Source organism: Neovison vison, chromosome 11 (genome assembly GCF_020171115.1).
Source record: "Neovison vison isolate M4711 chromosome 11, ASM_NN_V1, whole genome shotgun sequence".
NCBI classification, from domain to species: Eukaryota; Metazoa; Chordata; class Mammalia; order Carnivora; family Mustelidae; genus Neogale; species Neogale vison.
The window spans coordinates 89,579,467-89,604,739 of NC_058101.1; the positions used below are offsets into that span (position 1 = coordinate 89,579,467).

The 25,273-nt window shown below is 40.3% G+C and overlaps 1 protein-coding gene across 4 annotated transcripts in view; it reads left to right on the forward strand.

The window, feature by feature from the left end:
- The first annotated feature begins 2,075 nt into the window (after window positions 1–2,075).
- Window positions 2,076–25,273, forward strand: part of PRDM5 (PR/SET domain 5) — a 218,565-nt gene continuing 195,367 nt past the window's right edge. For 2 of the 4 annotated variants that reach the window (XM_044224091.1, XM_044224092.1), the window contains exon 1: window positions 2,077–2,376. In XM_044224091.1, the coding sequence (XP_044080026.1) occupies window positions 2,284–2,376 (93 nt within the window). In that variant the 5' untranslated portion in view covers window positions 2,077–2,283. Of the gene's footprint in view, window positions 2,377–3,048; window positions 3,270–25,273 lie in introns of those variants that run through there. The other 2 variants (XM_044224094.1, XM_044224093.1) reach the window with 2 other exon arrangements.

Below are 25,273 nucleotides of genomic sequence, written 5' to 3' on the forward strand. Positions count from 1 at the left end.
AGTGAAATTTAGACATATCATTCATTCACTGGTTTGAAAATCTCAGATTAGCCTCAGAATTGACTTTTAATCAAGAAATATTTGCTAACCACCTACATTATGTAGATTTACATAGTACGTATTACATAGATGTTATGATTGAATGGAATTCCATTCAAATAAACTGTACTTATTACTTAGAAGATTGTATTTATTTATTTTAGAGACAGAGAGACATTGTGTGCATGCATGTGAGCAGGGGAGCAGCAAAGGGATAAGCAGACTCCACGCTGAGAACCGAGCCCAACAACAGGCTTGATTTCAAGACCATGGGATCACAAACTGAGCTCAAACTAAGAGTCTGATGCTTAACTGTCTGAGCCACCCAGGTGCCCCAAACTTTATTTATTGATTCATTTCCTCCCTATAGAAGGTTAAATAGTATTTTCAGTGATGAGTTAAAGCGATGGAAACTCCAAGAATAATTAAGGCATCGTCTTGTCACCCCTGACAAAAGCTGACCTTACATTTTCCAAAAAGAGAATAATTTATTCTATTCTTTGAAATAGTTATTATGTGATTTTAATAAAATTCTTCTACTTAAGAAATGAGGAGCTATTTTCATTCCAAGCCTTCTCTAAGTCAAGAAATAGAATTCATTTCCATGATGTGTGTGTGTGTTGCTGAAAGCAAGACAACAGGCTCAAAATGGAGTCACTTATGCTAAGCACCGTGTGACCAAACTGAGATTCAACTTAATTTCTTTTGGCTCTTGTAGAAATGTAATTTTAAACCAGTCAATCAGAGTTGCCTAATGAGCACTAGACAGGTAATCTGCCAGATGCATACTTGCCATCCCCTAAAAGAAAGTAAACTTCAACAGCCAATCTGCTTTTTTGTCGAGTATAATTTCCTTGTTTCTGCTTTTTTCGGCCCCAAAGTCTTTCATTTAGTGCAGCTCCTCAATGCTCTTTTCTCTTTGCCAGATTGCATGCTGCCCCATTCATGGATTGTTGAATGCAGCCAATAAAATCTTTAAAATTTATTTAGTTGAATTATATTTTTAAGTGTGGTCTTTAATGTTGTCAGAATTACTATTTTTAATGGTTTATAAGGAACATCAAATGTTTATAGGACCATCAAGTGAATTCCAAAAGACCTCAGAGTAGAAAATTCTCAAGAATATCAGGAGACATGAATAGAAAGCTCCTAGCTTGTCTTATAGGAGAAAACAGCCTTTTAAAATTTATTCTGAGCAGTACCAAACTTTATTAAAACGACTAAAACAAGACTTCTGTTGTTTCATTGCTGTGATACAAAATTCTATTGTTCGGGCGTTCCCTCCCAACTCACCCACCTCTCCTGCTTATGTCTGGTGATCTATGACAGGTCTGGTCATTCCAAGCAAAAGAGAACTCAGAAATGGTGTTATCTTGGGAACTGTAAGATCTTTCCCCGGGTTACAGCACCATCCAAAAACTGGTTTCTGCTGGATTTAAATAATAAATTGTTCGCGACAAGTTTTGAATTAAAACGGATTAGTTGCAGAATGTGTACACCCCCTTTCACTGATTCCTATGAATTCAAATCCCTGAAACAAGCATTGTTAAATAAACAAACAAACAAACAAAAAACCAAAAACCGCAGAACTTAGATGAGAGAAGCACCCAAAGTTCCGAGATCTCAGGGTTGGCTTTCAGTGGCGGGGCAGTAAAAATACTTTCAGAGTCTGGAATTCCATAAGATTGTTTTGGAGGATGCCTCCAGCTGTGTCATGGCCCATTTCGTTTTGCATCTAAAAAGAGTAAAATTCCCCGCCTAGGAATACCGCTGGCTTAGCCGGCCAAAATCCTAAACGGGACTAGGGCGGGTTCGTAAGTTGCCGTGCGCAGCGCGGGAAGCAGGCGGGTCCTCTCCTCTCGCCGGCCTCTAGGTTTGAGGCCCCGAGGTCAGCTCCGCTCCCGGCACCGCGCCCGGCGCGGGTCCGAGCCGCCAACTTCGGGCCAATCAGCGCGCGGCGTCTCTGCGCCCGCAGCGCCCCGGCCCGCGCCCCCGGCGCCCCCGCGGCAGCAATGGCAGCAGCGGCCGCCGCGGCTCCGGGTTGAGCCAGACCCGGGACTAGGAGGGGCTGAGCCGCGGGGGATCCTGGAATCGCGGGGGAGGTGGGGATTCTGGGAGGAAAACTCCATTTCCTCCTTTCCCGCCGGCCTCTCCCCTCCACCCAGCACCCCAAATTTCGATGTGTCGCCGCCCGGGCGCAGGGAGCTGGTGCTGAACGAGGCGGCGGCGGCCGCGGCGGGGAAAATGCTGGGCATGTACGTGCCGGACAGGTTCTCCCTGAAGTCCTCCCGGGTTCAGGACGGGATGGGGCTCTACACGGCCCGCAGAGTGAGAAAGGTGGGTGACCCGGTGGCAGCCTGCGCGCCCCTGCTCCTACCGCGCTCTGTGCGCCTCCCGTGGTCGCCCCTCCGCCAGGCCGGGGGCTCCGCGGGCGTCGCCCTTAGTCGGGGTTGGCCGGGGGTCCCGCGGGGAGGCCGGGTCTGGCGGGGCGGCCTTCGCCTGCCCGCGCCTCCCGAGCGGGCTGCGCCACGTAAGTGCCTGCGGGGCGCGCTCCGCTGCCGGCTGGTCCGGGGGTGGAACTGCTGCGGGCCGCCCTGCGGCAAGATGTCTTTCCTTTCCCCTGCAGGAAGTGAGTCCGGATGGAGCCTCCCTCTTCCTCGGTTCAGGGAGGGAGCTGCGTCTTTGCGTTGGCGGAGCCGCGTGGGCGGGTGTCCTCCTAGGCGCGCACGCAGCCCCGTCGCCGCTTTTCTTCCTTTAGGATGAGGAAATGTGGCCAGAAGCGCCTCGCTCTCCATGTAGGGATTGGAGGCGGCGCCCGGAGCGCAGTTCTGCACAGGCCTTAGGATCTCAGGCATGCAGAACTGCTTTCCCTCCTTTCAGAATGTGTTTTGTGGATTCTGGGAGGTGCCAACGAGACAATCTTAGAGTCTCTCATCTTTTTTCTCTGCCTTAGGATATTCTCTTGCTAGATCGCTCCTTCCAGAAATTTAGCGGCAAATGAGCAAGGCAGGCACATTGCACTGTACATACGGAAACGACCAGGAAATGTTGGATGTTGAAAGCAAAGGCCTAGGAGGAGAGATTGCTGGAAAATTCCAGACCTTTGGAGTTGATGAGACCTGTGTTACAGCTGCGTCACAGGATATGTAAAATTTGGAACCATGAAGGCAATGGTGAAATCCTCAGGGTAGTGAGAGCCACCGTTTATTGAGCAGATACTTTGGGCCAAGGTCAGTACTTGGAGCTTGACCTACATTAAGTAATGTCACCCCTGCAACTCCCTTGAGAACAGTAATCCTCCTGTAAGAGATGAAAAAACAGAAGTACTGCAAGGTTGAATATCCTGCCGAGTTAGTGAGTTAGGCTTCAAATCCATGGCTTCTGGTTCCAAAGCTCATGTTCTTTTCAATCTATTCCTGATGGGTACTCCCTCCTCGGGCCGTCCCCCGCCCTCTCCCCGCAACAGGGAGTTTGGCGGCAAGAGCAGGCTTGTTTAGGAGAGGTATGCTAGCAAGAGGTTCACAGAATGCACTCAGAGACTCTAGGATGCCTTTCCTCTGGGTATAAATCTCCGTCCACCCCCTCACCTGAAGAGCAGAGGGAGGAAAATCCAGTTGCTGCGGGACTTCCTTGACAACATGACCCATAAGTATCTTCTAGGTTAAGAGTGGAAAAAGCAAACCCGTATTTACCTTTTCAAATGGGAGTTTGGACGAATGCTCAAAGGTGAAAACAGGGAACAAACAATTTATCTGAATTTGAGATAAACCTTTGAATAGGTGTTTTTGCCAAAGAAGTAAATGTCAAAGTCAACATTCTTTTAAAGTAGAAGTTGAAATTCTGCTTTTAATCTTTTCTCACAGGATATGAAAACTCCCAGATGGGTTTTCTTGAAGGTCTCAGGTCTAAGTGTACTACTTAAAAAGCAAACGCAATTCTTAAGCACAGTTCTTAATTTTGTTTATTGTTATTAATAGTTATAATTAAAAATTTATACAGCTATTAGAATTATTACATAATCCCTAGTTTTGGTCTTCTATTACTGTCAAGGTTTTTAGAAACAGCTGGCCAATGTACTTTATTTTGATACATTTATGAATTCAACTAATTTTTCCATGTACTTGTTTATTTGGAAGTTCTAAAATTATTTTAGGTATAGAATGAACTGCTTCCAAAATCACCATATATTATTCTGTTTTATTATTGCAGAACTAAATAGACACTTATCTTTTTCTGGCTCTTGTTCTTGTAACAACACATAGAACACATAGAGATTTTAATCCAGAATGCTTACTTATTTTTAAGATGAATATGTAGATGTTTGCATTGAATTCAGATGACACACGAGTAGTGACATAATTTAGTTATGATCACAGGATACTCAGTCATAAGGTTATTGATCATGGAGAGGTTCATTGATGCCAGAAACGACCTGGAGTTAGGCTTTAGCTCCTTTGCCTTCCAAAGGCCAAGGTCCATGCTGAAGCTGAGGAATAGATTTTACCTGAGTGGTCAGCCTGAAACTAAATGTACATGCGTCCCTTACCTGTTTGCATGTAGTTTCTTGATTCTTTTTTTTTTTTTTTTAAAGATTTAATTTATTTATTTGACAGAAAGAGATCACAAGCAGACGGAGAGGCAGGCAGAGAGGGAGATAGAGGGAAGCAGGCTCCCCGCTGAGCAGAGAGCCTGATGTGGGACTCGATCCCAGGACCCCGAGATCATGACCTGAGCTGAAGGCAGCGGCTTAACCCACTGAGCCACCCAGGCGCCCAGTTTCTTGATTCTTAAATATTTTCCAGGTTATCTTTAATAGGCCTACTGGCCATAAATGAAGGATCAAGGGGCCTGAGAAGACAGTATTTAGCAGTTAAAGACCTTACTTTAAAGTTTTCATATTTTCTATTCTAAATAATTTTGGAAAATATCATGTATTATATATATACACACACACACATTGGAATTACAATTTTTTGTCACACTTTAACACATAATCTCATATAACATTTCTGTTTTTTAAAAAATAATTGCAATGCAAGTCATCTATTGATTTCAGATTCAGAGAATCTAATCCAGACTGGTACTGATCTTTCTAGATACTCCACTCCCACTATATTGATCAGGTCCATTTGAGATGTCCTTAACAATGGGACTCCTTAATCCTTTTTTTCATCCACGTCCTCCCCCTTTTTTTGCAGTGATTCCTGGAGTGGGTTCCCTGCAGCAGAATCACCTAATGTCCTGGCTCCACCTCAGCCCTACTAGGTTTTTCTTTGACCATTATCCTTTTTTTTTTTTTTTTTTTTTGCAGGCCTGCTGCCTCTCTTGTGTTCTCTTTCTTTCTTTCTTTCTTTCTTTTTTTTTTTTTTGGTAGAAAGTCTGCATAGTGACAATAAAGTGAAAAGGAAAGGATATCCTTTCCTTTTCTTGCCATTATAAAAATTAGAGGTTAGATGAGGAGAAGGTCCTTTGGTAGAGATTTCTATGTAAGCCATGAACTGTCCTTGGAGAAAGAATGGATGAGACTGTTGGAAGGCCCTTGAGTAGAAGGACGCCTGAGTTTCTTCATGGTTGTATACATTGCGGTGCTAATGATGAGGATAGGGTGGACACTTGCCTGCCATGTGCCAGACCTGTTCTAAGTGTCTCCTATGTGTTATCTCATGAGCACAGTTTTTTTTTTAGTAATTTTTTTTAAAAGATTTTATTTATTTGTTTGACAGAGATTACAAGTAGACAGAGAGGCAGGCAGAGAGAGAGAGGAGGAGGAAGCTGGCTTCCCGCTGAGCAGGGAGCCAGATGCTGGGCTCGATCCCAGGACCCTGGGACCAAGACCTGAGCCGAAGGCAGAGGCTTTAACCCTCTGAGCCACCCAGGTGCCCCTCATGAGCACAGTTCTAATGCTTTAATGAAGATGTGGAATTTTAGATTATAAAGTACTATACAGATCAAAATTAATATTATTACTCAAAGGTAATACATTAAATATACATACAAAAAAAGTTAAGCAAACAAATACCTTATGACATTACATTTTTTATATCATGACCATTATTTATTTCCCCTCATGGCTAATGAGATTAATCAGTGGGTGGTGGTGGTTGACATGCTTGGAACCCAAAATGTGGAAAGGTGAACCACCTGGTTGCTTCAAGCTCTCAAATTCTCTGATTATATGGAAAGGATTAAGGCAGGAAATACAGTACTGCCAGTCTTCCTTTCCTTTAGGTCTGTTGCAGGCAGCTAGTTTTTCTTCTCAGACTTAGTCCTTTAGCCATTCATATGTAGCAGGCACTGTGCTAGGCTCTGAGGGTACACAGGTGAGCAAGACAGACATGGTCGTCTTCTCCTTGTGCAGGGAGATAAGCAGTAAAAAGGTAAAAAAGTACAAATTATCATGAAGATTATTACGATAATTTCAGCCTGTTTCTCTGGATTGATTCTCCCAGACATTATATTAGGCAATGGAATTGCTGAATCAGAGTAGGTTTTTTTTTTTTTTTTTTAATTTTATTTATTTATTTGTCAGAGACAGAAGGAGAGCAAGCGAGCACAGGCAGACAGAGAGGCAGGCAGAAGCAGACTGAGAAGCAGGCCCCTTGCCGAGCAAGGAACCTGATGTGGGACTCGATCCCAGGACCCTGGGATCATGACCTGAGCCGAAGGCAGCCGCTTAACCAACTGAGCCACCCAGGCGTCCCCAGAGTAGTTTTTAGTCTGGTCAAGGAGACAGTGAAGGAAATAGTTTCTATCTGCTCTCACTGGCGCTATGATAGTCAACCAAATGAGGTGTGAAACTCTGGGTAAGAGGTGCTGCAGAAGTTCAGAAGGAGAGACCTACCCTGCCCCCCCTCTCCCCGCCACTTCATCATTACAGTAAAGTGATCAGAAAATGCAGAGAGATTCAAAGAGGGCTTTATGGAGCGGTTGAATTTCTTGGAGCCAGTCAAATTATTATTGTTAAAATATCTGTATTACTGAGCATTTTAACTTCACACATCTGTTGGTGTGACTCCTCCAGTATTACCTGGGTGACACCAGGTAAAGTACCATACAGATTTTGGGGATGAGGATCTAAACATTTTTGGTGAGCCATTTTTATCCAATCTGGGCTCCAAAGTATAATTGTTCCTTGCCTAGTTTATGTGAAACATTATATGATGGCTAGTGAATGGGTCCTTCCCCACATACTGGTCCTGATAAAAAGTACCCATTGCAAATCTGCCACGTTGATGAATATTCTGCTGCCTCTTTTCAGTATTGATTCTGGAGAAGATCTTTGGAATTGTCATTCTTGCAATAAAACCTGGATGAGTGGTTTCTTTATAAGGGGGAGGAAAAAGTATATTCATAGAAGTAGAAAAAGAACTTCAGAAGTAATTAAATTTATCCATTCTTATTTTACAAATAATGACACCGGAGCCCAGAGAAGCTTTGCACCGAGCCTTGCAGCTAACAGCTTCCTCTCAAGCTCCTGTGCCTTCCGTAATGCCAACTCCCTTTCTTCCAAATGAAGGCAAACACCTTGCTTCTCTTTGAGGGATTTGTAGTAAAGACACTTAGTGAGGTCAAATCCCAAGTGAAAAATACCTGAAAGAAAGGTTCAAATCTGAGTTTATGAAAAGAAAATAAGCAGAAAAAAAAAAAAAAGTGCAAGTTGTGTAGCGTTAGAAAAACATACGGGAGAGAGGTACCAGAAAAACATATGGGAGAGAGGTACCCTGAAAAGAAAAATAAGTAAAAGCATAGAGGAAAAATCACCATGCATAAATGTTAATATAAAGAGACTGGATTTTGTTGAATAAAGTGTTTTGTTGATCAGCTTGGAAGGTGAATCTAGTGAAGAAACAATGGATCTTATTGCTAGGGCTAAAATTCTGCCAATGAACGTTTGCTTAGATTTCCTGGTGGCTGATGATAACTAATCTGGAAACATAATCAGTGGGAAAATCATCACCGTTGATGCCTGCCATATGTGCTATCTCTTTTTTATGTTTGCACATTGACACTCTAGGATAGTGACTCAGTGCAGCTTTGTATTCCCTGGTGTTATTATAGATTTTAAACTGTGTAATCCACTTAAATTTTTTTTTTCTCAGAAACTTCATATTTTGTTTTGTTGTATGTGATAATAATAGCAACTGTTAACTTTTTCAACAAATATTTATTGAGCATCTGAAGTTGTTAGGCACGGGCCTAGTTGCTAGTGACAGAAGGGGGAATGACTGACCCCACAGTCACTGAATGCGTCCCTCAGTTCATATGCAAGTCCTACAACAAGCCTGCAAAGTGGCCATTATTATCCTTGTTTTATAGTTGAGGGAATGGATTTTGAGAAAGGTTGTATCAATAATAAGTGCATTAATCAGAATTTGAACTCAGATCATTCCATATATCCTTCTCACTGAAAAAAAAGGTTTTTTTCCTCTATACTGATAAACTTTGTCCATGCTCATAAAACACAATATAGACACACATCCACTTGTACACTTTCAAAAAATTACTTTATTTATTTATTTATTTTTTACAAAATGAGGACATTTTTTGAGTTTTGAACAAAAATGAGAAAAGAGTAAACTGATTTCATCATGGAACATTTCCCCTCCAATAGTATCTTATGGGAGTCCCTTCAAATCATCTACTTTGGCTGTAATTTATTATTTTTAATAACAATATATTTTATGCTCGCAGTATGCCATAATTTCCATTTATGCAGATCGTATTTTACATAGTTAATTGTGATCAAAGTCTGTACTGGCCATTATGAGTACAGTAGTGGACAAAATAGAAATTATGGCTCTTGTGGAGCCTGCATTCTACTGAGAAGAGACAGAAAATAAACAGTGAAGATATTAGGTGAATTTTATACTATGTTACAATGTGATAAGTGCTATGGAAAAAAGAAAAGGTAGAGCCAGGTATGGAAGACTTGGCAGAGTGCATGGGTTTGGGGATGTTAGTATGAATAGGTGGTCCAGTGAGTCCTCACTAAGCAAGGGAGGTTTGGTTAGTGACTTAGAGGATGGGAGAAAAGTGGACTTCTAGGGGAAGTGCATTCTAGGCAGCAGCCAGAGCAACGGCCTTGAGGTGGGATTTTGCTTGTTGTGGACAAGGAGGCCAGTGAGGCCAATGAGGCTGGAAGGGAGTGAGCAGAGACCACGTACTAGGGGGGAGGTCAGAGAATTAGTGAAGAAGGTATACTAAGCCACGTTTCTTTCTTTCAGCCATCATGACGATGTCAACTTTTCTTTGAGTGAAAACAGTGAGCCCCTGCAGATCTTTGAGCAGAGGAGTGACATGATCTGGCTTGAGTTTATCAGGGGTCCCTCTGACTGCTATGTTGAGAATAGCCGGCCACAGGGCAAATGTGTACTTGCAAGACTTGCTAGGATTCTGCTGCAGTGATCTGGCTGAGAGAAGATGGTGGCTTAGACCAAGATAGTGCCTGTTCTGGGAGGGTAGTTTGAAGATAGCAGTGACAGAATATGCCAATGAGTGAGGGAGACAGAAAGGGAAAGATCGAAGGGGAGTCTAAGAATTTTATTTTATTTCTTTTCAGCATAACAGAATTCATTGTGCTCCATGCAATACGTGCCCTCCCTAATACCAACCACCTGGCTCCCCCAACTTCCCACACCCCGCCCCTTCAAAACCCTCAGATTGTTTTTCAGAGTCCATAGTCTCTCATGGTTCACCTCCCCTTCCAATTTCCCTCAACTCCCTTCTCCTCTCCATCTCCCTATGTCCTCCATGTTATTTGTTATGCTCCGCAAATAAGTGAAACCATATGATACTTGACTCTCTCTGCTTGACTTATTTCACTCAGTATAATTCCTTCCAGTCCTGTCCATGTTGCTTCAAAAGTTGGGTATTCATCCTTTCTGATGGAGGCATTATATTCCATAGTGTATATGGACCACATCTTCCTTACCCATTCATCTGTTGAAGGGCATCTTGGTTCTTTCCACAGTTTGGCGACCATGGCCATTGCTGCTATACACATTGGGGTACAGATGGCCCTTCTTTTCACTACATCTGTATCTTTGGGGTAAATACCCAGTAGTGCAATTGCAGGGTCATAGGGAAGCTCTATTTTTAATTTCTTGAGGAATCTCCACACTGTTCTTCAAAGTGGCTACACCAACTTGCATTCCCACCAACAGTGTATAAGGGTTCCCCTTTCTCCGCAATCTCTCCAACACATGTTGTTTCCTGTTTTGCTAATTTTGGCCATTCTAACTGGTGTAAGGTGGTATCTCAATGGGGTTTTAATGTGAATCTCCCTGATGGCTAGTGATGATGAACATTTTTTCATGTGTCTGATAGCCATTTGTATGTCTTCATTGGAGAAGTGTCTGTTCATATCTTCTGCCCATTTTTTGATATGATTATCTGTTTTTTGTGTGTTGAGTTTGAGAAGTTCTTTATAGATCCTGGATATCAGCCTTTTGTCTGTACTGTCATTTGCAAATATCTTCTCCCATTCTGTGGGTTGCCTCTTTGTTTACTGCTTCCTTTGCTGTGCAGAAGCTTTTGATCTTGATGAAGTCCCAAAAGTTCATTTTTGCTTTTGTTTCCTTTGCCTTTGGAGACATATCTTGAAAGAAGTTGCTGTGGCTGATATAGAAGAGGTTACTGCCTATGTTCTCCTCTAGGATTCTGATGGATTCCTGTCTCATGTTGAGGTCTTTTATCCATTTTGAGTTTATCTTTGTGTGTACGGTGTAAGAGAATGGTTGAGTTTCATTCTTCTACATAGAGCTGTCCAGTTTTCCTAGCACCATTTGTTGAAGAGACTGTCTTTTTTCCACTGTATATTTTTTCCTGCTTTGTTGAAGATTATTTGACCATAGTGTTGAGGGTGCTTATCTGGGCTCTCTACTCTGTTCCACTGGTCAATGTGTCTGTTTTTATGCCAGTACCATGCTGTGTTGGTGATCACAGCTTTGTAGTAAAGCTTTAAATCAGGTAACGTGATGCTGCCAGTTTTATTTTTGTTTTTCAACATTTCCTTAGTGATTCGGGGTCTCTTTTGATTCCATACAAATTTTAGGATTATTTGCTCCAGATCTTTGAAAAATACTGGTGGAATTTTGATTGGAATGGCATTAAAAGTATAGATTGCTCTAGGCAGTATAGACATTTTAACAATGTTTATTCTTCTGATCCAAGAGCATTGAATGGTCTTCCATCTTTTTGTGTCTTCTTCAGTTTCTTTCATGAGTGTTCTGTAGTTCCTCGAGTACAGATCCTTTACCTCTTTGGTTAGGTTTATTCCCAGGTATCTTATGGTTTTTGGTGCTATAGTAAATGGAATCAATTCTCTCATTTCCCTTTCTGTATGTTCATTGTTAGTATATAAGAAAGCCACTGATTTTTGTACATTGACTTTGTATCCTGCCACGTTACTGAATTGCTGTATGAGTTCTAGTAGTTTGGGGGTGGAGTCTTTTGGGTTTTCCATATAAAGTATCCTGTCAATTGCGAAGAGAGAGAGTTTGACTTCTTCATTGCCAATTTGGATACCTTTTATTTCTCTTTGTTGTCTGATTGCTGTTGCTAGGATTTCTAATACTATGTTGAACAAGAGTAGTGAGAGTGGGCATCCTTATCCTGTTCCTGATCTCAACAGAAAGGCTGTGAGCTTTTTCCCATGGAGGATGATATTTGCTGTGGGTCTTTCATAGATAGATTTTATGAAGTTCAGGAATGTTCCCTCTGTCCCTATACTTTGAAGTGTTTTAATCAGGAACAGATGCTGGATTTTGTCAAATGCTTTTTCTGCATCAATTGAGAGGACCATGTGGTTTTTCTCTCTTCTCTTATTGATCTGTTCTATCACATTGATTGATTTGCGAATGTTGAACCATCCTTGTAACCCAGGGATGAATTCCACCTGGTCATGGTGGATAATCTTTTTAATGTGCTGTTGGATCCTGTTTGCTAGGATCTTGTTGAGAATCTTAGCTTTCATATTCATCAGTGATATTGGTCTGAAATTCTCCTTTTTGGTGTGGTGATCCCCTGGTTTGGGGATCAGGATAATGCTGGGTTCATAAAAAGAGTCTGGGGGCGCCTGGGTGGCTCAGTGGGTTAAGCCGCTGCCTTCGGCTCAGGTCATGATCTCAGGGTCCTGGGATCGAGTCCCACATCGGGCTCTCTGCTCAGCAGGGAGCCTGCTTCTTCCCCTCTCTCTCTCTCTGCCTGCCTCTCTGCCTACTTGTGATCTCTCTCTGTCAAATATAAATAAAATCTTTAAAAAAAAAAAGAGTCTGGAAGTTTTCCTTCTGCTTCAATTTTTTGAAACAGCTTCAGGAGAATAGGCATTATTTCTTCTTTGAAAGTTTGGTAGACTTCCCCAGGGAATCTGTCAGGTCCTGGGCTCTTGTGTTTTGGGAGGTTTTTGATCACTGCTTCAATCTTGTTACTAGATATTGGTCTATTGAGGTTATCAATTTCTTCCTTGTTCAATTTTTGGAGTTTATAGTTTTCCAGGAATGCATCCATTTCTTCTATATTGCTTAACTTATTGGCATATAACTGTTGATACTAACTTCTGGTGATTGTTTCTACTTCCTTGGTGTTAGATGTGATCTCTCCCTTTTCATTCATAATTTTATTAATTTGAGCTTTCTCTCTTTTCTTTTGGATTAGTGTGGCCAATTGTTTATCAATATTATTGATTCTTTCAAAAAACCAGCTTCTAGTTTCATTGATACGTTCTACTGTATCTCTAGTTTCTACCTCATTGATCTCTGCTCTAATCTTGATTATTTCTCTTCTTATGTGTGGAGTTGGTTTAATTTGTTGTTGATTCTCCAGTTCTTTAAGGTGTAGAGACAGCTGGTGTATTCAGGATTTTTCAATTTTTTGGAGGGAGGCTTGGATAACTATGTATTTCCCCCTTAGGACCGCCTTTGCTGTATCCACTTTGGACCAAAGTGACTTCATTCTCATTGGTTTCCCTGAATTGTTTAAGTTCTTCTTTGATCTCCTGGTTGATCCAAGCATTCTTAAGCAAGGTGATCTTTAGTTTCCAGGTGTTTGAGTTCCTTCGGAACTTTTCCTTGTGATTGAGCTCCAGTTTCAAAGCATTGTGATCTGAGAATATTCAGGGAATAATCTCAGTCTTTTGGTATTGGTTGAGTCCTGATTTGTGACCCAGTATGTGGTCTATTCTGGAGAAGGTTCCATGTGCACTTGAGAAGAATGAGTATTTTGTTGTTTTAGGGTGGAATGCTCTGTATATATCTATGAGGCCCATATGGTCCAATGTGTCATTCAATTCTCTTGTTTCTTTATTGATTTTCTGTTTGGATGATCTGTCTATTACTGAGAGAGGCATGTTAAGATCTCCTACTATCAATGTATTCATATCAATATGACTCTTTGTCTTGATTAATAGTTTTCTTATATAATTGGATGCTCCCATATTGGGAGCATACATATTTACAATTGTTAGATCATCTTGGTGGATAGTCCCTTTAAGGATTATGTAGTGTCCTTCTGTATCTCTGACTACAGTCTTTAGTTTAAAATCGAATTTATCTGATAGGAGAATAGCTACCCCAGCCTTCTTTTGAGTCCCATTAGCATGAAAGAGGCTCTCCATCCCTTCACTTTCAGGCTGGGTGTATCCTTAGGTTCAAAATGGGTCTCTTGTAGACAACATATGGATGGGTCCTGTCGTTTTATCCAGTGTGCAACCCTGTGTTGTTTTATGGGCGCATTTAGGCTATTCACATTGAGAGTGATTATTGATAGATAAGTTTTTATTGACCTAGTGTTACTTTTGGAGTCTTTCTTTCTGTAGATTGTATCTATATTTCTGTTCAATGATATTCTTAGGATTTTTCCTCTTTTATAGAACCCCCCCTTAATATTTCCTACAGTGTCGGCTTGGTGGTAGCATACCCTTTTATGCCTTGCCGGTCTTGGAAACTATCTCTCCATCTATTTTGAATGTCAGTCTTGCTGGATAAAGTATTCTTGGCTGCATTTTCTTCTCATATAATGCCCTGAATATATCTTGCCAGCCCTTTCTGGCTTGCCAGGTTTCTGTGGACAGGTCTCACGTTATTCTGATGGGCTTTCCTCTGTATGTAAGGAGCTTCTTTGTCCTAGCTGCCTTCAGAAGGGCCTGCCTACAATTATAATTCTTCATTATTACTATTAGGTGTCTCGAGGACTTTCGAGAATCTATAATCTTGGGGGGAGACCGTTCTGCCTCTAGTACATGAATGCAGGTTCCATTCGTGAGATTGGGAAAATTTTCATGGAGAACTTGTTCCACTATATCTTCTAGACTTCTTTCTTTCTCCTCCCTTTCAGTGATTCCAATAATTCTGACGTTGGAACGTTTCATGGCATCATTTATTTCCCTGATTCTGTTTTCGTGGCTTCTAAGCTGTTTGTTCCAGGCTTCCTCCTGATCCTTTCTCTTCATCTGTTTGTCCTCCAGATCACTAATTCTATCTTCTGTCTCAGTTACCCTAGCTTTTAGAGAATTTAGATTAGATTGGAACTCATTGAGAGCATTGTAAATATCATCCCTTTGGCTTTTAGGTCTGCCCTAAACAATTCTGTTTGGTCATCCATGGCTTTCTCCAACCTAGCTATTGCCTGGATAATTGTTAGCCTGCATTCCCTTTCCGACATATTGTCTATGTCGATAGCCATTAGCTCTGTTGCAGAAAGCCTATCCTCTGTATTTTTCTTCTGTTGGCATTCCTCCTCTTAGTCATTTTGGTGAGAGATGGCTGAACAGATGTAGCTGGGTGTATCGACCATGGTGCAGTCAAGGTGCACCCTGGAATGCTTCTGAGCAATCAGGAGTCCCCACCCAAACGAAAGAAAAAAGAAAGAGAGAAAGAAGAAAAGAAAAAGAAAAAAAGAGAGAGAGAGACAGGGAAAAAAAGAAAGATAAAAGAGAAGACTCAGCCCAAATGGGCCCCAAGGTAAGATTTATGATGTATACAAACAAAAAGACTGATAAAATTATATGACAAGAGGGAAAAATTATATATATATATTTATATATATAAATATATATTTATATATTTATATTTATAAGTATATTTTATGAATATATTTTATATATGCTTTTATATTTACATATATATAAATATAAAAGCAAAATAAAAATGAATCTGGTCTAAAAGAACCCCAAGTATAAGATTTATATACTATCAGGACAAGCAAAAATACACAGAAACACTGGCCGAAGAAAAAGGTGGGAGAGTGGTTATAAATTCTCACTGTGGGCGAGGAAGGTTATTTTGATTCTTCTTGGATGTATCTTGATATCTTTGTTAAAGGACTCAACTTTCCTAAGTTAAAGGGGGATTAAAAATTGGTTTTCCTATAGGGTTAGCATTGATTGGGGAAAGGGGATTATCTTGAAGTTTAACTCTATATGAATATTAAAAAATAAAAATAAAAAAGAATAAACTAAACTAAACTGAACTAAAATTTAACAAAAATTTAAAAATAGAAAAACAAAAGAAAAACATGGGTATATGTATTCAGATTAAAAGGTTATTATGGAATTTGATGTACTGGACATCTCACTGTGATGGTAAATAGGTTTAAAAATTATCTATATATAAAAAAAATGAACCAGAATAGTGGGAAGGAATTAAAAATAAAGGTGGTATCTATGAAGTAGTGATGGTGGTTCTCTTATCGTCTCTTTTTTTTTTTTCTTCTTCTTTTTTTTTCCTGGTTGGCTTTCTGGGGGAGGGGCCTGCCACGTGGGTTTTCAGGCAATGTTCCCTGAGTTAAGTACTCCTGCTCCCCTCAAGGGGGTGGGCTCTGAGGAAACTGGTTTTTCAGGCTTTTGTTCTCTGAAGGGTTTTTTTATTTTTTTTAAATTTTATTTATTTATTTGACAGAGGAAGATCACAAGTAGGCAGAGAGGCAGGCAGAGAGAGAGAAAGAGAAGCAGGCTCCCTGCTGAGCAAAGAGCCCGATGCGGGGCTTGATCCCAAGACCCGGAGATCATGACCTGAGCTGGAGGCAGCGGCTTAACCCAGTGAGCCACCCAGGCACCCCTCTCTGGAGTTTTTTTTTTTTTTTTTTTTTTAAGATTTTATTTATTTATTTTACAGACACAGATCACAAGTAGCCAGAGAGGCAGGCAGAGGGGGCGCGGGGAAGCAGGCTCCCCGCTGAGCAGAGAGCCCGATGCGGGGTCTGATCCCAGGACGCTTGGATCATGACCTGAGCCGAATGCAGAGGCTTTAACCCACTGAGCCACCCAGGCGTCCCCTCTCTGGAGGTTTTATGTTTGTTTGTTTGTTTTCTCTTGCCTTGGCAGCTTTTGATGGTTTTTGGAGGTTTAGAGGAAAGCAAACTGCACCCTGACCTCCCTCTCAGAGAGAAGTATCAGTCTGTTGCCCTCTGGGTGCTGCAGAGCACATAAGTTCCCCCTTGGCTGCTGGCAGAGCATATTCCGAGTCGTGGTCCCTGGGGACACAGGAACTCCTGCTTGTACCCAAAACCACGACAGCGGTGGCTGTCTGGGCAGCTCCGGACTGCCAGAGAGGTTCCAAGCAGTGATCATCGCATCTGAGATTTTCCCTCTGCCCCAGGCTGGGAGTGCCTGGTCTTTCTGGATCCAAGAGCGCTGGGCTGGTGCCTGCGCGCATCTCTCTCAGGGGAGGGTGCACGGTGTGACTCGGACTCTGCGTGGCTGGGCACTCGCGTGGGGACTGCAAAAAGGCTGTGTTTCTGCCGGCTGGCGAGGCTCCCATAACCTCAAGGGAGCCGGACCCCAGGCGCTCTCAGACACGCTGGCAGCTCAGGGACAAAGACCTGGTTTCTCCTCCGTACTCTCTCTGGCTCAGCGCCAGGGGTGGCTGTCCTGAGTCCGGGGACTTAAACCCCTGTCCCTGTCCCTAACCTCCCCGAACCGATTTCCGCACCCCCCCCACCCCCCAACCCTGCCCCCGGCCAAATACTTTGCTCTTTTTGAATGCTTTCCACCAGACTCCAAGTTAATGCTGGTCCCCAGGCGCAGGGCACTCTTGTATTGGGGTATTACTTTCCAATTGGTTGCCTCTGGTGGCTCCCTCCTCCTTTTGTTTATCTTCTGGTATCAGTCCGATGTTCCCACTCCGCTTTACCTGCCTACTGGTGTCTTCTGCTCCCATAGAGATCCGGAAGTGTATAATTCTGATCTCAGGCTGATTTCATTTGTGATCGGAGTTCTTTGGTAGGTAATCATCTCACTTTAGGGTACAGGTTGAACCAGTGCCGCCTCCTACTTCCCTGCCATCTTTAAGGATTTTAACTTGAGAAGTTGGAGGGGTTGGATTGTCCGTCAGCAGCTGAGACTGATCTAGATTGTGGGTGGAGCAGACTTGAAGGGGGAGGATCAGGAGCTCATATGAAGGCAAATGGATTTTAAGGTTTCTGTCATCAGTTGACTTTCAGAGCAATTAAAAAATAAGAGGAATTGTCTTCCTTATTTATCTATATATAAATTCTAACATTTCTGGAGTTCTTAACTATTTTGTTTTGAAATAAGTTTCTGTCTGGTATCATATTCTTTATGCCTGAGCCATATTCTTTGAACATTTCTAATATCACAGTTTGCTGGCAATTAATTTTCTGAGTTTTCAGTTGTCTGAAAAAGTATTTTCCTATGTTCCCAAGGTTGACAGTTTATTTTTTTCCCATTACATTATAGATGTTGCTTATTTGTTTTTGTTTGTTTGTTTGTTTTTGGCTTACATAGTGTTTGATTAGAATTCTGCTGTAAGTCTTACTTTGTGCATAATGTCTTTTTTTCCCTCACTTTCAGGATTTTTCTAGTTTTCTTTGTATTTTAGAAGTTTAAATATGATGTGTCTCTGATTAAAAAAACTTTTTAAATATGTGGTTTGATGTCTTTTATCATTTATTGGCCTTTTGTATTATAGTTTAGGAATGATACTCTTTTTAAATTCTTGGGGGATATTTAACTTTAAAAAGTTTTCAAATGACTGGCTTTTTTTTTTTTAAGATTTATTTTTAAATAAGTAAGAGGGAGAGGGAGAGAGAATCTTAAGCAGGCTCTGCACTGAGCATTGAGATACACATGGCGCTTGATCCCACCACCCTGAGATCATGACCTGAGTTGAAACCAAGAGCTGGAGGTTTACCCACCTTTGTCACCCAGGTGCTCTAAAATTAATGGCATTTAAAAAATAGTCTTACTTTTATTTTTATTTTATTTTATTTTGTTTTATTTCAAGTTCTTACTTAAATTCTAGTTAGTGAACATGTGGTAAAATTGGTTTCAGTGTAGAACTGATAATTCATCACTTATATATCATACCCAGTGCTCTACACAAGTGCCCTCTGTAACAGCCATCACCCATTTAGGCTCTCTCCTGCCCATCTCCCCCCATTAACCCTCAGTTTTTTCTCCATAATTAAGAATCTCTTATGGTTTGTTTCCCTCTCTCTCTCTTTTCTTTTCCCTTCCCTTATGTACATCTGTTTTGCTTCTTAAATTCCACAGTAAGTGACATCATATAGTGTTTGTCTTTCTCTGACTTATTTCGCTTACCATAATGCCTTCTGCTTCCATCCATGTCATTGCAAAATGGCAAGATTTCATTCTTTTTGGTGATGGAGTAATATTCTGCTGTGTATATATGTTTATACATATATGTATATATACACATATATATACCACATCTTCTTTATCTATTTGTCAATTGATGGAAATTTGGGCTCTTTTCATAGTTTGGCTATTGTTAATAAGTGTTAAGGGTGCTGTAAATATCAGGATGCATGTTCTCCTCGAATGTTGAAAACCCAAAAGACTCCACCTACTATTTTTATTACTTAATCTGTCCAGTTTTGAAAAAGAGATATTAAAGTCTCCCACTTTAGTTCTTCATATGTATATAATATATATATGTATTATATAGTAGATGTGTATCTTTTTTGGTAAAAAGTTGGCTAATTTTTAAATTATTTTGATAAAATATACATAGCTTAAAACTGGCCATTTTAACCATTTTTTTTATTGAATTATAATTAACATACAATCTTCTATTAGTTTAAGTCAGCCACTCTGTACATCACTCAGCACACACCACAATAAGTGTTATCATGTCAATTACCATACATCATTATTACAATATTATTGACTGTATTACCCATGCTGTATTTTTTACCTTCATGACTTATTTTATAACTGAAAGTTTGCACATATTTAGTATTTTTATACTTCTGTTTTCTTACTCTTATATCTTCTTCATAAATGTTTTTTTATTACTGTATAATAATTACTATATAATTCTGTTTACTGCATTCAGCAATTAACTTAATTCTTGTCTGAAAGTGACACTGTTGCCTTTGTATCTCTATTCATTTAAATTCGCTTTTATCATTTTCTTTTATATTTTAGAATCGTGTAGCTAGATTATATTTCATAATGCAGTATTACAGTCTCATTTAATAAGAGAATTTAACTCCTTCATATTTAGGTTAATGGCTGCAATAGTTGATTTCATTCTTGTCATCTTTCTTTATGCTCATAGCTTATTTTATATTGTAACTTATAATTTTCCTTATTTTGCTGTCTGTTCAAGTCACTGTTCATTCTTTTTTCCCCTCTAATTACTTTGTTAGTTCTACTTTTTCTTTAGTGATTTACTTACTCTTTCCCTCTTTCACAGTCAGATGGATGATATTTTTTGTCTGATAGGTAGAGCTTAGATATTTTTCCCACAAAAACACACAATTTCTTCTAAGAGAAATTCTCTTCTCTTAGAAGAGAATTCTTCTCTTCCCTCTTCTTCTTCCCTCCCATGCTACCACACATGGTGTGCAACTTTTGGGATGGTTTTGCCTTCTTGCTGTTCTTCCCAAACAATCCTTAGGTTCTCATGAAATGGTGTGTTACTTAATAAAATATCTTTGAAAAGTACATCCCTGTTGTTTCGGGAGTTGTTAGTTAACCCTACATAGTCTAAATACTCTCTTGTCATTCATTTGTATGCCTATGCCAGCTACTCATTTTTTTTTTTTCCTTGCCATTTTCTTTCCTTTGTTCTGGTTCATTTGTTTAGTTGGAGACTTTTTTGTGATTCTTTTTCTCATCATGTGGCTAATATTCTCTCTGAATCTGTGTATATCATCAAGTAGCTCTTCCTCCACCTGACTGTAAAGGATTTCCTGATTGGTTGAGTGATTTTCAGGTTAGTCTATTTCTTTTTCAGCTCATTCTCTAAAAATATTTAGTTGGAAAATCATTGTTTTTGTTTGTTTTCCCACTCTTAAAAGTGTGTGTGTGTGTTTGAATACTCTACTTGAATTTCTTTAAATTCCCTTCTTATCTTGAGGTATTTTTTTTTTTTAAGATTTTATTTATTTATTTGACAGAGATCACAAGTAGACAGAGGGGCGGGCAGAGAGAGAGGAGGAAGCAGGCTCCCTGCTGAACAGAGAGCCCCATTTGGGGCTGGATCCCAGGACCCTGGGATCATGACTTGAGCTGAAGGCAGAGGCTTTAACCCACTGAGCCACCCAGGCGCCCCTTGAGGTATTCCTTTTAATTAAAGTATTCTGTCTCCTGAAGAAGTTCTATTTTACAGAGTGTGGTTCTCATTCTCCTCCCTGATCTTCTTCTCAGGCAGCTGGGCTTCTTTGTATAGGCAGTCTGCCTCGGTTGTTTTACTGAAGCCCTCTGTGTTAGAAAACCCTCTGTGGTGTCAGTCCTTCCTTATATGCAAAGGGGTCTGTATGGCCATGAACCTGCTCTGGCAGACAGCCTGTCAATTCCCTGTTCCTCGGCTGTCTGGTCTCCTTGTACGTTCCTGCACTGCAAGCCTAGAGAAGACTGGGCTGTGGCCCTCTCCCCCATCTCTGGCTTTCCAAAATTTTCTCTTCATTCTCTAGTTTCCAGCCCTCAGTGATGGCTCTTCTGCTGTTTTCCAGTTTATTACTTAGTCTACTGGAGAAAATGCCTCACACATGTTCTTTGCCAGAACCCAAGGCTTCACTTAGGTTCGGTTGACCAGACATGCTAGTAGCAGTTGTTTTGCTCAGGAGAAGAAAGTAGCTTAGGGTTGGAGTTAACAGGAAGGTGCTCTATGCAGAGCATCATATACCCAGGATCTCTTCTTCCTCACAGTTCTTTGGCATTTCCCATTTCATTTTTATTTTATAAGGGATTCGTTTCATAAAGAATGATTCTGTTATGTCTCGGGCATTTCTTTTCCTTGACATTTGTTCTATCAGCTGAGAGTGATAGAGACAACTTAAGTAATCTAAACCTTGGGGTTATGTTCTCCCTATAACAAGAAGTTGGCATGTAGGCATTTACTGCTATCAGTTCAGTGGCTTAATATGTTGGGGTGGAACTGTTTGCATTCTCTTGGCCTCCAGGTGGCTGCTTTAGCTTCAGCTCTCGTGCTTTTATTCCAGGTGGGGAGAAAGAGGTAGTAACCATGGCCCTAAGGTATCCTTGCCAGCTGACTTAGCTCTCCTGTTAAGAGCGTTTGTGGTGGTTCATATAATGATTTCTGCTTGCATGTTGTTAGCTCTCTTCCCTATTTAAGTGGAAGCTGGTAAATGTAGTTTTTCTACCTATATACATTAGTGCCTTCAGCAAGGTCAGCATTCCCGTACTAAGGATATAGTGAGGCGATTGGTCTCTGCCCCAATAGTCATAGTAGAGAAAAAAGATTGGATATTTTTCATACTGAACTTTTTAGAAACACACTTTGCTGAAGGGCTAATTGTACTGCAAGAGTAACACATGCATAGTAGTTTAACATTGAATTATAATTATGTTCCAAGTGGGACCCTAGACTTCTTCTGTGAAAAATTACCGTTATTTCACATATGAATGATTCAACTGCAATTGATTCACTTTAATGTAATTTATTTCATTTATAGGTATATTTTTTTATTCGCTGAGCCAGTTCAAAGTAAATTACAGACATTACGATAATTTTTTCCCTCAATATTTCTGTATGAGGACATTCTCCTAAATAGCCATAATATCATTTTAACATCCAACAAAAATAGCAGTAATTTCCTAACGTCTTCTTATTCCAGCCCATATTCAAATTACTTCAGTTGCCTCCAAAATGTTTTTATAGCTGTTTGGTTTTTGAACCAAGATCAAATCAGGGACCACCGATTACATATGGTTTTGTCCATCAGATCTCTTAACTGTCTCCCTTTTCCTCTTCCCCTTTTTAATAATAGTGGCTTTCTGAGGAGATCAGGCTAATTGTAGAGTATCTCAATCTGGATTTATCTGATTGTTTTCCCAGGGCTTTATTTAATGAATTTCTCTCTCTTCTGTCTTTCTTCAAATCTGGAAGTTAGGTATAGATTATTTTACTTTTTTTTTTAAATGTACTGACATTGTATATTAAGCACTTCTCCCTATCCTCAGGAAACTTTTTTACATTGCAATAAATAATGCAGTTTTATCAGTAGGCATCATCGGAAGCATCCACCTCACTCTCATATGTGTTTTATCCATGTGTTCTCTTGCTGGCTGGCTCAGATCTCCCCAGGTGCTGGGTGAGAGACAGGGGGAAGAGGTCTGCGCGTGTTCACTTGCCCCTTTGCCTCTGGAAGTGCCTGGAGAGTTCAGCAAACACCCCTTTTACGTTCCTATGACCAACTGGGGAATGAAGGGCTAGAATGGTTTACTTCAGACTGCATTCTAGCAGGGGGTATATAATGTCTGGTTTTCCCACTGTTAGTAATGCCGACACTGGGGTAAAGGGACTTTGTGCTTAAACTAGTAATCTGTGAGCTGATACTAGATGACATCTATTTCACTATCAATCTTTTACCTAATGGTCTTAGCATCCATTGATGACCCTTGCCTGAATCAGTTAAATTTTTAGGGATTTCAAAATGGTGATTTCATTCAAATAAATGGTGTTTCTTTATTTATAAATTAGCATTCCTCTGTAAAGAAGAGCTTTCCCTCTATTTGCTGTTGTCTGGTTCTCATCAACTAGGGTATTATTGGGAAGGTAGGACAAAATGTTCGTTCTTTTTTCCTCTACTAATTTTTTAAAAAGATTTCATTTATTTGTTTGAGAGAGAGCCTGAGGGTACGTACGAAAGGGCTGAGTGAGAGGGAGAAGCAGGCCTCCCACTGATCAGGGACCCTCCCCCCCAGCATAGGGCTCCATCCCAGGGCGTTGGGATCATGACTTTAGCTGAAGACAGACACTCAACCAACTGATCCACCCAGGAGCCCCTTTCCCTCTACTAATTTTAACAAGTTGTTACCCTCCATTGATGGCACATGATGTTTAAATTTTTTTCTCTTTCTCAGAAAATCATTAAGAATTAATGTGTTAATGTGTTTCAATCAATTACTGTTTTGTTCTCTTTGATTCTCAGATTGTTTTATTTGGGCCTGGGGAAGCTCTTTCTAATAGTATTTAAGAGTTAGAAGGAATCTTGAAAATCAGGTACTCTAAATCCCTACCTTTTATAGGTGAGGAAACCGAAGCTTAGAAGTTCGTGACATCCTGATGTGTCACAGCTGATTAGCTGTGCAGAGCAGGAATCAGGGTCCAGATCTCTAGAAGCCTCAGCGAGTGCTTTTCCCACTGTTCTGGGAGAGAGATCTGCAGTAAATCTTGCTTTCAACTTCTTACCAATATTAAACAAAATGAGAGAAAATGGCTCATGTATAATCATACACTATTGTTTATTAAAAGTTACTGTCTAGTCCAGTGGGCGGCCTATTGGGTAGATCCATTAACTGCCTTGTTTAGAAACAGCAGAGAAGCACCATTGCAGGCTGGGAACTGGGCAGATCTGAGATGTGAGTTTACCTTGACCATTTTGCTGTCTACAGGTTGAATTTGTCTTGTGGTCATACTTTGATCTGCAGAGTTTTGAAAACTTGGAATTCATTGCCGACTTAGAAAAGTAGTGATTTTGTGTCCATGTTTGAGTTGTCAGCGTCTCCAAAATACTTGTAGATACCTAGCAACATTATGATACAGCAGTATTTGGTTGCAGTGGAAAAGCTTGAGTGGTCCTGCCTTTCTAGCTTGCCTCCCAGTCCTTCCCTAATGCATCCTTTACATGTTCGTTGTTGGATGACAGATCCTGTGCTGCTCTCGGGCCTGACCTTGTAAGCATTTGAGATAGTGACCCCTTAGAGAGTGACCCCTTAACATAAAGAATCCTAGGAAAATTCTTGGCAATGAAGGTAACATCAGTAATGTTAAAATCACACATGAACAGCAAGAAGACAGTACAATGGACTGTTTTCCTGCTGCTAATAGATTTTCAACAGCTTAGTCACAGAGAATAAAACCAATGATGTCAGCCAAAAATTTTTGAATTTTCAAGAAGATATAGTTTGATATACTGGTTTTCTTCCTGTCATTGGTTGTAAACCTCACTTTTGGTGTTGGTTATGCTAATGCATATGTATATATAATTTAATTATAATGAATCATATGAAAAATTTTCATTTTGTAGGTTGAAAATGTCAAATATTGGTAATTTCATATGGTTCATCTAAAAAAACATAATCACATATAGATGGGGTGTGCACCCCAAATCTTCCTTTTACAGGTGGGTTACCCAAGCAGATCTGAAGCCCACTAAAGTAGAAGAGGTTAGACTTCGCATGGGTAATGGTTAATGAATAAAGCAGAATATGCAATAAAATTACAATTAGAAGAAAGTGCTGTTTGTATACCAGAAACAAGGATGAACAAGGAGTTAGAAAAGGGGTGGATAGCATGGTAGGATCCTTAGGGAGATCTTCAGAGTGAGAGTGGGTCCAGTAAGTACAAAATTTTCCTCTAAAGTCAAATATAAATTGTTTTAATTATTTGTACTTTTTTCATACCATAAGCACTAAGGATAATTAAGAGTTGGCTATTTACATTTTTGTAATCTTGGAGCTACAGGAACTCAAGTTTAGTTGATCAGATCATGCTAATATGCTCACTGGCCTACTTAGAAATTTGCCTTCTCTTTGTATGTTTTTTTTTCTTTGTATGTTTTTATGTCAGTGTTTCTCAAACTGTATAGCAAGCTATTAATGAGTTGTGAAGTTAACTTATTGGGTCAGAGCTGGTATTTTTGAAAAAGTGAAGTGAAAGTGCATAACAACTGGAAGAGTAAGGGTAGTATTGTTTCAAAAAATTTATATTTTAGTTTTATGTGTGTGTTTCAGTGTGTTCATGTGGCTATGCCAAGTTGCTATACAAAATGTATTTCTTAATTG